Source organism: Sapajus apella, unplaced genomic scaffold (genome assembly GCF_009761245.1).
Source record: "Sapajus apella isolate SASKATOON/1434 unplaced genomic scaffold, GSC_monkey_1.0 scaffold141, whole genome shotgun sequence".
Classification (NCBI taxonomy): Eukaryota; Metazoa; Chordata; class Mammalia; order Primates; family Cebidae; genus Sapajus; species Sapajus apella.
This window is the reverse complement of record NW_022437081.1, coordinates 1,284,311-1,296,637: the sequence shown is the minus strand read 5'-3', so window position 1 is coordinate 1,296,637 and position 12,327 is coordinate 1,284,311. Positions and strand designations below refer to the sequence as shown.

Here is a 12,327-nt window from a genome sequence, read left to right as displayed (position 1 = left end):
TTCCTTCCTTCCTTCCTTCCTTCCTTCCTTCCTTCCTTCCTTCCTTCTTTCTCTTTCTCTTTCTCTTTCTCTTTCTCTTTCTCTTTCTCTTTCTCTTTCTCTTTCTCTTTTCTTTTTTCTTTTGAGACAGGGTCTTGCTCTGTTGCCCAGGCAGAATGCAGTGGCCATCACAGCTCACTGCTGCTTGGACCTCCTGGGCTCAAGTGATCCTCTTGTCTCAGCCTCCCAAGTATTTGGGACTACAGGTGCATGCCACCACACCCAGCTAACGTTTAAATTTTTTGTAGAGACAGAATCTCCCTATGTTGCCCAGACTGGTCTTGAACTCCTGGGCTCAAGTGATTTTCCTGCGTCGACCTCCCAAGGTGCTGGGATTACAGGAATGAGCCATTGTGCCTGGCCACTCTTCAGCAGTTTTCCTTAGAGTTTTGTTTTGTTTTTTCATAATTCAGTTGCCTTTTATTATTTAAGAAAGTAGGCTCTGCTGATATTGCAAAAAAAACAGCAAACCCTTCTACAGTACACATAAAACAGCATTTAGTTATTCACATTATTATATCTCTTCACTTTTCAAAAATATTTACAGAAGGTCTCTTTTGAGTGGTTAGCTCCTCAGTACATTATTTCTTTTGTAGATATCTTATTGTTTTTTTAATGCCTCAAAATTGATACTATTACTTAACAAAATTATAGGCTCACTGTAAGGAAAATGAAACATTGTAGAAATATACAGGTGACTCTTGAACAACATAGGGATTAAGGGCACTGAGCCCCCATGCAGTTGAAACTCCATGTATAACTTTTGACTCCTCCAAAACTTAACTTCTAATGGCCTACTGTTGATTGGAAGCCTTATTGATAACATAAGCAGTCACTTAACACATATTTTGTATGTTATATTATTATATACTATGTTCTTATAATAAAGTAAGCTAGGGAAAAGAAAATGTTAATAAGAAAATTATAAAGAAGAGAAAATACATTTACTATTAATTAAGTGGAAGTAAATCATCATAAAGGTCTTCATCTTCATTGTCTTCATGTATAAGTGGGATGGGCCCACCAAGTTCAAACCCATGTTGTTCAAGGATCAGCTGCATAATGTAGATAATGAAAGTTCCTCTTCTCTTTGCACCCTCCCCCAGATAACCAGAGTTAGGAGCTTTTCCCTAAAGTGTTTAAGATACAATTACTTTGGACACTTTTCTGTGTTCTATGCTGGGTTGAAAGGGGTAGCTCCTTTAATGGTATGTATTTACTAACAGATTTATAATTATATGCCTATATGGAGACTTCTTAACAGTTTTGATTACTGGGAATCAAGAAGTTTCTGTTCAGCCCTGAAGTATTTCCACAGGCTTTGCCTGGAATTTCCTGGGTTTTGATGATATTCACAGACGATTTTTACCTCTCGCTGCATCTTTCAATTGATATGATTTTGTTGTCAGGATCCCTAAATGCTTTTCCAGATTCACTCTAACATTCAGTGTCTTCATCTGCAAAGCTAAAAGAGCAGTACTTTTGTACAGGAATCCCAAGCACTGTTGACGGGCCCTGGGAAGTGAACAGCACACCCTCACTTTGATGACCCTCCTTATAATGGCCCCAGGTTGTTTGTCCTGGTCTTAGGACCCTTCTTTTAAAATTTCTCCTACACTCTCTCTGGTTTAGGACTCAGCTTGGACTCATGTGGCAAGCTGCAGCTCTGATTTGAGCACTTAGGCAACCCTTAGAAGCATCTAACCCAACTGTCAAGGACAGGTCTGCATTGCTTGGGCCAGGAAATCAGTGCTAGTCAGGGAAGGCTTGGAACTAGTACAGAACAACCTCTCTCATTTAGCTTATTGCAGCAGCTTCCTAACTGGCATATCTGCCCCTGTTTTTGTCATTCCTGTAATCCAGCCTAAACTCATTAGCCAGAGTAATTCTTTTAAAATGTAATTTGGTGCCAGGCATGGTGGCTCATGCCTGTAATCCCAGCACTTTGGGAGACTGAAATGGGTGGATCACTTGAGGTTAGTAGTTTGTGATCAGCCTGGGCAACATGGTGAAACCCTGACTTTACTAAAAATACAAAAATTAGCTGGGCATGGTAGCGCATGCCTGTAGTCCCAGCTGCTTGGGAGGCTGAGGCAGAATAGTTTGAACTCAAGAGGCGGAGGTTGCAGTGAGCTGAGATCACACCACCGCACACCAGTCTGGGTAACAGAGCGAGACTCCATCTAAAAAAAAAAAAAAAAAAAAAAAAAAAAAAATGTAACTTGGGTCATGGCTCCCCATTTCAAAAAAAGAAAAGGCCAAGGTCATCACAATAGCCTCCAAGGCCCTCCAGGATCTGGCCTTCCATTGCCCTTCTGGCCTCCTCTCTGATCTCTCTTCCCCCTGCTTGTTCCACTTTGGCCACACTGGCCTCTTGGCTGCCTGTGCCAGATAGGCTCCTGCGTCACTTGCTGTCCCCTTGTCTGGAGAACTCTCCAGCTATCAGCACGGCTGGCTCCCTTGCCTCCTTCAGGTCCACTCACTTGTCCACTTCACAGGAGGGCCTTTCCTGGTACCCAGGAGAAAATTTAACCCTATCCCCACTCCCTTTATCCCCCTTCCCTGCTTAAATTTTTTGCTTATTATTTTTCTTCATCTAACATAATACAAATTTACTTATTTATTTCATTTACTGTTTATATTTTACCATTAGAAATATAAGTACCACAAGGGCAGAGAGTTTGTTTGTTTTGTTTATGCTCAGTAAATATTTGTAAAATGAATGAATATTGTGGGGCAGGTAATTAAATTCTGTTCAGCTTGTTCACTGAATACCTCCTAGGCACTCAGGGGGTCTATAACAATCTATGCCTCATAGACCCCGTCCCCTAGGACCTTACAGTCTAGTAATCAACACAGATCTGTACACAACTAACTAATAGGCCAGGACAGAGTAAGTAACAGAGACAAAGGACTGAGTAAGATGCTGTTGGAACAGTGAAGAAACAATTTGATTAACAATAACATAAGGAGTGAGAAAGCACTTGAATTGGGTCTCAAAGGACAGAAGAAGCTTCTGACTGGTAGAAGAAGATTAGAGAGAATTTTTAAGTTCAAGCATGGAAGTAGAGTGAGAGGTGGGGTGATTTGGGTTGAGAATCAGATGTGTGAAGAGAAAGAATGGGACCTTGAGCTGGAGCTACATTAAGAGGTGGTGTCAATGTCAAGTTTTAAGCAAGGGATAATGTGGTTTCTGAAGGTAGTGTAGGGGGTGGATTGGGAAGTGGTGGGGATAACCAGCAAGGATGTAGAGAAACCAGCAGAGGCCCCTGCTAAGGTCCAGGTGATCAGGATAGTGGTATGGACTACTCTGGGGATGGTGGGGAGGAAGAGAAGTGGATGGATGCAGTATATACTGTTGAAATAAAAATTTTAAAGCTTGCTGATGATTCATTTTGAGGATAAGAGAACAAATGAGAACAATACTAAGTCTAGCCATCCAGCTTGATGATGAGCTCCTTAATGGCATGCAGTGTCATGCACCTAGCCAGCCCACAAAGGTTGATTTCTCTTAACAAAGGTTGATTTCTCTTGATGAGGGTGTCAATCTCTGTCCTGGACACTAGCGTGGTGGAGAACCATAAGGCATGGCTTTTGCCTTCAGGGTGTTCATACTCTAGCGTAGGAAGACATCATTAGAATACAATATGATAAGTTTAGTGATAGAGCTAAATACAGGATGCTGTGGAGAGATGGGAGGACAAGAGAGGAACATAACTCATCTGACAGGGAAGTCAGGGGATCTTACTCATCTTTGTATGCCGTCTTGTCTCCATAGTGCCTAACATGGTGCTTTAGACATGGGAAATGTTTGATATGTGCTGAACTCCGTTAATAGAGAAGATAGGAGGAGACAGAACTTGTGTGTGCATGTCTCTCTGTGTGTCTGTGTTGGGGGGATGATTGGTATGGAAGATGATGAACTGTTTTGTATTTGAGTGGAGGTGCGCCGAGTCATAGGTCTGAAGATTTCTAGCAGGTGGTTGGCAGTATGGTTATGGAGCACAGGAGACAGATAAGAGCTGGTGGTGAGGCAACTGACAGTTTAGGTCAGTGGACGATGAGGTGTAAAATATATAGCAGAGCATCAGTGTTAGAGACAGAGAGTACATTGTGCCTGAAGAGGTTGGGGAAGGTTCTGGGGGCGATAAGACTTAAGCTGAACACTGAAACACAGGTAGGCTGTGAACAGACCCAGAAGAGAGGCGACAACAATCTAAATCATAGTGATTGGTCAGGGAAAACAAAACACATGACAATTCTGTGGTAGGGCTGAGCAGGGTGAGCTTGTGGGACAATGGAAGGGACTAGCTTCAGGTAATAAAAATGTCTTGCTGGGAAAGTAGGTGCTTAATAAATCTTTGTTGACTTGAATTCTTTCCTACCCCAATTCTTGCCACCAACACAAAACAGTGGGTAAGCCAAAACCTATGTAGGATGCTGCCGAGGCATATTTTAAATTAAATTCTGTGTTGTGTTATGTTTGGTCTAGAAAATACTTGTCAATTTTTCATTAATTAATTAATTTCTCTCTCTCTCTCTCTCTCTCTCTCTCTCTTTTAACACGGGATCTCCCTATGTTGCCCGGGCTGGTCTCAAACTCCTGGGCTCTAGCGATCCTCCGGCCTTGGCCCTCCAAAGTGCTGGGATTACAGACGTGAGCCACCGGCCCTTTATTTCTTTCCATGAACTCCATACTGATGTATATAAGCTTAGGAAAGATTTGTCTTTAAGGAGTTTGAAAAGAGGGATGTAGTGAAACCTTAAACATAGAGTTTTAAACTCGGCTGCCATACAACCTTTTAGGCCATTTATAAAGTTCAGTCAGGCATGGAACTAAAAAAACTTTAGTGATATCAGTCTGCTTACTGCTGGGTCAAACATATAACGCTGTGGGCACTCGAATAAGTCAGTCATTCTGACAAATTCATACAGGCAGCCTGGAGGGCGGGAGGACATTTAGCCTGATCCTACACATTCTTTTGTAATGTCTTAAAAGCAGAACAAAACAAGCCCAAAGCCATACAGTCCTCACCCTGCAGATTGTGGTGCCATGGGAGTACTCTGCATAGTTTTCCTCCCTTGAGCCTGTCATTGACAAGAGTACTTTGTGCTCTGGTAAATTTGCCCTTGGGGAGTGACATTTTAAGTTTTGGATTCCACTGTTGCTCTTATCTAGAGATAATTATGGCCAAAGTTTTGGGGATAGCTTTTTCCTGCTCTTTGAGAAGAGGCTGATTTCAGAGGTCATATAGCATAAAGAATCACCCACCTAATACTATAGAAAGTTAAGCAATAGAATACTTGAGTAGAAAACAAACAAATACACACACACGCACACATCTCTTTTTGACATGAGCTTGTGACTGAAAGTAGAGTAAGTTTTTGTGACCATGATGATAAAAACCTGTCTCCAAGGATGATTGAACCTGGACATTGGTGACATCATGAGGCCATTGTCACCAGTTCTGCTTGCCTACCTCTGGATTTCCCATTATATGAGAAAAATAAACCCCATTTTGACAAAAAATACGTTTTATTCAAGGATCTAAGTTCATGAAAAATACATGTATTCACAACTTAGTCATTAAATAAGTTACAGAACATATATTAAGGGACTTTGCTTTTGTATTTCATTTGAGTTGGATACATTATGCATAACAAAATTAGCCGCTTTGACAATTTTCTGTTCTCTTTTAAAAATCAGTGGTAACTTGTTATTTATACATCAAAGTAATTTCTTCCAGTACATTGGTAACATAATGGTAATTATATCCTTTTTAAAATTCTTGTCTCTGTTCTATTACCTAGAAAGGTTGAGGATTTGTTGGGACTTTGCATTAAAAATTTCCTGGCAAAATTTTTAAGCCAAGAAATTATTGAGGCAAGTAAGATTGAGCAGATATTTTAAACAAATTCTATTTTCTCCCACTAATTCAATTAAGAGGTCATTAAATCCTTCTTCTAAAACTTCTCATTAGCAGTAAATATAGATATCAATTGAGGGGATTAGGTACACGGTTAATTAAATTTGTATTAAGGCAGATTAAGAAATCACTCTTCCTGCTCAGTATAAAGTGAAGCTAGGATTGAGCTTTATATTTAGACTTCCTGTTTTAATCTCCTGGGTGTATCGCATAGATGTTTCCTGTCCAGAGAGCCTATTTGTCACTAGATTTCTTTTTGTCCTATCACCACCAACAGGCAACAGTAATGTGTACACCAACAAAGGAAGAGAAAAAATCAAAAGTTAATTGGAAAGGGGTCTTTGCATCAGGATCAGGAGGATTTCTTATGCCTGTATTTGTGTGACACTGTTGTTTGAAATATATTATACAAACAATCCATTGGAATTCCTCACTATATTGACTGATTTTTCCACCCACTGGTTGGATTGCCCAATATCCTCAAGGCCTTAGAACACCACCTAAAATGTTTACATTTTCATGTTTATTCTAGTTGGGCACTTTGAATACCCGCCCCCCCCCCCCGACCAGGGACTGAACTGTCTTCTCGGAACCTTCACATATTCATTTCTTCTCTGCATGCTGCTGAGTGTGGATTTCAGAGAGTACTTCACATGGCGGGAGAAAGAAGCGGTAGGGTTGGGGGCGGGGAGCAAAGGAGGAACAAGAGGCCAGAAACTGTCACTGAGGTCATAGTGCTGATGTTTCTCTCTTTGCTTTCCCTCTTGTGTTTCATGGGGCCAGTCATTTACAAGTGCTACATTTTTTTAGACTTTCCAAGTTTATCCTTCCAAATCTGTCTCCCTTCTGCTCATTGTGTTAATTCCCCAACCTAGACCAAGATTTCAGAGAGAGCTAGAACTTCAGTGCTGTGCTGAATTAATAGTAGTGAGAGCATGCATCCTTGCCTTTTTCCTGATCTTAGGGGGAAAGCATTTAGCATTCGGTCTTTCCCCATTATGTAAGATGCTAACTGTAGGCTTTTTTTGTAGATGCACTTTACTAACTTGAAGAAGTTCTTCTTTATTCTTATTTTTTTCTGTGAGTTATTTTTTTTCGAATGGGTGTTAAGTTTTGTCAAATGCTTTTTCTGCATTGATTAATATTATCATGTGACTTTTTTCTTTTTAAGAATGTTAAGATCATGGATTACATTAATGATTTAAAAATATTTAACCAACCTAGGATGAATCCCATAGTACACAATTCTTTTAAAATATTGCTGAATTCTACTTGCTAATATTTTGTTAATTTTTTTTGCATCTACATTCATGAGGCACGTTGGTCTGCAGTTTTCTTTTTTGCACGGCCTTTGTATGGTTTTGGTGTCAGTGTATTAGTGATTTCATAAAATGACTTGGGAGGTGATCTCTTTTATTTTCTGTATGACATTATATGGAATTAGTATTGATTCTTCCTTAAAAAGTTGATAGAATTATCCAGTGACACGTTGTGGGCCTGGATATTTCCTTTTTAAGAGTTTTAAATTTACAAGTTCAATTTCCTTAATAATTATAAGGCCATTCAAATGATCTATTTCATATTGGGTGAGTTGCAGTAGTTTTTGTTATCTGAGGAATTGGTTCATTTCACAGCTAATTGTCAAATTTATGTGTGTAGAGTTGTTTGTAGTAGTCCTTTATTATCTTTTTTATATCTCCAGGGTCTGGAGTGATATCCCCTGTTTTATTTCTGATAGGGCTGACATTTTTCCAGTAAAGCCTTATGAACCCCAGTGGATCCAGGTAGATCTTGAGCTAGCATAAAGCTTCCAGGAACTGGTTATCCCCCACTTGTCCTCACTGGGGAGTGACAAAATTGTCCCTTATTGCTACTTTTTTTTCCCCCATTTATTTATTTTATTGCATTTTAGGTTTTGGGGTACATGTGAAGAACATGCAAGATTGTTGCATAGGTACACACTTGGCAGTGTGATTTGCTGCCTTCCTCCCCATCACCTACATCTGGCATCTCTCCCCTTGCTATCTCTCCCCAGCTCCCCACCCCATCTCATTGCTACTTTTCTGCCTTATTTTCACTCTGCCCAACCTGGTCCCACTGGATAACTCACTGTTACAAGAACAGTCTGTGTTTCTGAAATCTTCCCTTAAAAGAAAACTTTGTACTGTCTTCCCTGCCTGTTTGAATTCCATCTACCCTTCAGGGCCAGATAAAGTACCTCCTTCCCAGCAAGGTCTTCTCTAACCATCCCAGATCAAACTGATAGCCCCTCTGAACTCCAGCAGGAACCCCTGCCCATGCCATTAACCAAGCCCTTCAGTAGCCTTATCTCTGGGTATCATACTGGTTAGGAACACAGGCTCTTGTCAAGACATACCTGGGCTTCAATCTTTGCTCTGCCATTTCCTAGCTGCATGACCTGAGACAACTAATTTCACTTCCTTGAATCTTAGTGGCCTCCTTTGTAAAATGAGAAGATAGTCTGCTTGCCAGGGTTGTTGTAAAGATTAAATAATGTGTCTTAAAAGCTATTAAGTACGAAATAAATATTAGGAATATTCCAATATAATAATAATTAAAAATCAAAGTTAAATGGGAAAATTATTTATAAAATAATATTGTAATAGGAGAATTATAAAACTGCAGGTTAAGGTTAGAAAGATCCAAGAGTGTGTGCATGTGTGCGTGTTCACAAACATGCATAAAAGAATGGGAAGACACACTTCAAAAACACTTTAAATGATAGTTAGCTCTAGGTGATGGGATAATTGCTGGTTTTTGTTTTCTGTTCTATGTTTTAAATTTTTGGGGGTGGGATTGCAATAGATTTATAACTCAAAAATATTATTTAAAAAATCAAGGTCTGATGATATATTATTATTTGGTTATTTATACTGCACCATACCTTAGAAAGGGTTTAAAACAGCATACAATATATCAAGTTAAAATTAAAATATGAAACAAATTGAAGCAAAGGAGAAAATGCATGTAGGAAAGATGCTATGTAGTGACACTGCTAAAAATTTGTTATGACTGTCTCATATTTTTTTTTAATAAGAAGGAATGTCCTAGGATTTCCTTTAGTCATGAGTTTAATAAGTAAGATTAACTTAGGTAAAAGAAGGACAGCATTTTACAATGCAATGAAATAATATTAAAATTATACTTAAAGGGGAATAATTTTCTACTAGTTTTCATTGAGTTAAATCTTCTGATTATTTTGTTGTTGGCATCGTAGACAGACCCACGAAAAGCATGGTTGCCATTATTTATATTTTGTTATACTTGTATAATAAATTGAAAGTTATAAATACAGATGCTTCTTGACTTATGATAGGGTTACATGCTGATTAAACCCATCATAAGTTGAAAATATCGTAAATTATGAATACATTTAATACACCTAGCCTACTGAACATCATGGCTTAGCCTAGCCTACCTTAAATGTGCTCAGAAAACTTACAGTAGCTCACAGTTGGGCAAAATATCTAACACAAAGCCTATTTTATAATAAAGTGTTCAGTAGCTCATGTGCACGCTAGTTTGCCAAGGCAGGAAAATGTCAATATTCAAAAGTCAAAGTATGATTTCTACTGAATGTGTATCACTTTTGGACCATCGTTAAGTTGAAAAATTATAAGTTGAACCATCATAAGTTGGTAATTATCTGTATACATTTGTTAGTGTTGGTTTCGCATATCTGTTTTGAGTAAGTTGAATGGAGAGGGCAGACAAACCCCAACTGGGAGTAAAGTCCTTGCCCTGGCCCTGCTATTTCTTAGTTAGGTCTTAATTCCTTGGCTTATTCCTCTTTTTGGAAATTGAGGGGTCTAGACAAGAAGATCTAACTTTGACCATCTATAGTTTAGCACAGTTGTAGTTTCACTTATTTAGGAATGTGAAATTACTATAAAGATTCCCAGTGAAAGGATCAATTTCTTGCTGCATGTTTATATAACGCACTTCCTGTTGGAAGATGTGTATTGTTTCTTGTTCTTTGCTATGATAGCCAATTCTGCATTGAATAGCATATATATATATATATATATATATATATATATATATATAACTTTGCTGAAGTATATAAAGATCTGTATGGTGAAAGTTAAGTGCTTAGGTCAAAGTACATATATGTTTAACAATTATTTTTGGTATATATTCTAAACCTCCATTGATCCTTCCACTGGGAATCCTTATAGTATGTTACTTGACCCATGTTATGAAATGTTCATCGTAGACTTGTGTGATATTAACATAATTTAAATGTCTTTTTCACAGAGAGACCTCTCTCTCCCAAGGCGGTCAAAGGATTTGAAACTGCTCCACTTACCAAGAATTATTATACTGTGGTAAGTGTTCAGATGATGAATAAGAATTTTCTTGACTCTATAAGGAACTTTTTCACTTATCAAACCATTGATGTGTTGAGGCGATACAAAGGAAAGACTGAATAAATTTGCATGCATGAGTCCAATGCCATTCGCATTACGGTGGAGTTTTTCTACTTATATGCTTCTTATAGATGTCTAGAAGTCTTACATCTACCGTGCTGAAAAATTCAAAGGTAGCACAGATTCAGGGCACAGATTCACTATTAAAGCAGTGAAGTGGAAATTGGTTAATATATAAGAATTATGGTGAAATTGAGCAGTTAGACATACTCTTACGAGGTATTTAGAAGGTGAATTTCCAAGTTCCTATAATACAACAAGTTTTAAGTGGTTGCATTTTGTGATTTTACTTTAGAATTAATGACTTCATTATTATATCCTCTGGAATATTATCATCCTTTGAGGAGAGCCCAGAAGGAAGACAGCCCTTTGGCACAGTGGGAGGAATGGCATGGCTCTGGTTTAAACAAATATGTCAAAATATGTTAGCTATAAATAGGGTATATGCAATACTCGAAATAAATTCCTGTTTGAACAAGAAATTGCATCATTCTCCTTCATCTACTCTCTGCTTTCTCTTCATGTCTCCTTTCCAGACTTGGCCCAGTCACTAATTAAAAGGTCAAGTCATCATGAACCTCTAAGTTTCCCTGACTGGTAGCCTTGTCATTCCCCCGGCCCTGCCTCACCACCTCAGCTAAAATACAGCTTCATTTTTCATCCAGTGTTCTATGTGCGTTTGTACTGCATACTCATCTCCCTTTGTGCATGGATAGCGTTTTCAAACATCTCTATACAGGCATGTGAATATCATTTGGTTTCAGAAAGTTGAATTTCTCTCTTTAGTGAATTTGCTCCATGATGATGACAAGAGCAATAGAGAATATGAAAAATCAGAAAGGAACTCACTAGGTAACATGGGACAATAAATAATCACAGGGGACTATTTTGTCAATATCTTTTCTCTTACATTTCCAAGGCTAATATATATTAACCAGCAGGGATAGGTTCCCTTACTTCCTGACCACTTCTTTTAGCTCTTAGATAACCTCTAATGATTTACTTTTTAAAGAAAGGTTGTAGTGGAATGATGGATGAAAATATTACCATAGCTTCTTCTCCCTGTGGGTCTGGAGCATATCATCACTCTGCTTTGGATCTCTCTCTGCCTCTGCTGATTCTGCAAACTTAAAATGTGGTTGGGATTATCCAAGGCAGAGTAACCTCTGTGATTCTCAGGGAATTTATATAAATCCTATGTATATAATCGTCGGACTCTGGACATGCTGCAGTTTATATAACGTAACTCCTGTTGGAAGACATGTGTATTGTTTCAAGTTCTTTGCTATTATAGACAATTCTGCATTGAATAGCTCATATATATCACTTTGCCAAAGTATATAAAGATCTATATGGTGAAAGTTAAGTGCTTAGGTCAAAGCATATATATGTTTAACAATTTTTTTTTGGTATATATCCCAAACCTCAGACCTAATAAAGATAATAAATGTCTTGGGGGAACTCATGATGACCTGTAAAGAACCTGTAGAACTCCGATGTTCATTGCTTAATTATTGATCAGCTGAACATATTGTAACTAGATAGGGATGTGAAGAGTTTTTGGTTGGTGGGTTTTTTAAATCCACATGTCTTTGGCTTTGAATATTTAGGCAAATTTTTAGTGTCAATTAATTCAAAATATGTTTTGAGTGTTCTGATTGTCCTCCTAATCTGTGTTGAATAAAATAATCTATTCCACCCACAGGATTTGTAGACTTGGAAAATCAATTTTACTCACATGAAAAGTCCCCTCATCTGATCTTTTTTTTTTTTTGAGACGGAGTTTCACTCTTGTTACCCAGGCTGGAGTGCAATGGCGCGATCTCGGCTCACCGCAACCTCCGCCTCCTGGGTTCAGGCAATTCTCCTGCCTCAGCCTCCTGAGTAGCTGGGATTACAGGCACGCACCA

General features: G+C 38.5%; 1 protein-coding gene across 8 annotated transcripts in view; it reads left to right on the top strand.

Annotated features, from left to right (window-relative positions):
* ARHGEF6 (Rac/Cdc42 guanine nucleotide exchange factor 6) overlaps positions 1-12,327 on the top strand; it is a 111,722-nt gene that overhangs the window by 38,047 nt on the left and 61,348 nt on the right. For all 8 annotated transcript variants that reach the window (XM_032264049.1, XM_032264048.1, XM_032264047.1 and 5 more), the window contains one exon: positions 10,245-10,315. In XM_032264049.1, coding sequence (XP_032119940.1) covers positions 10,245-10,315 — 71 coding nt within the window. The remainder of the gene's footprint in view (positions 1-10,244; positions 10,316-12,327) is intronic.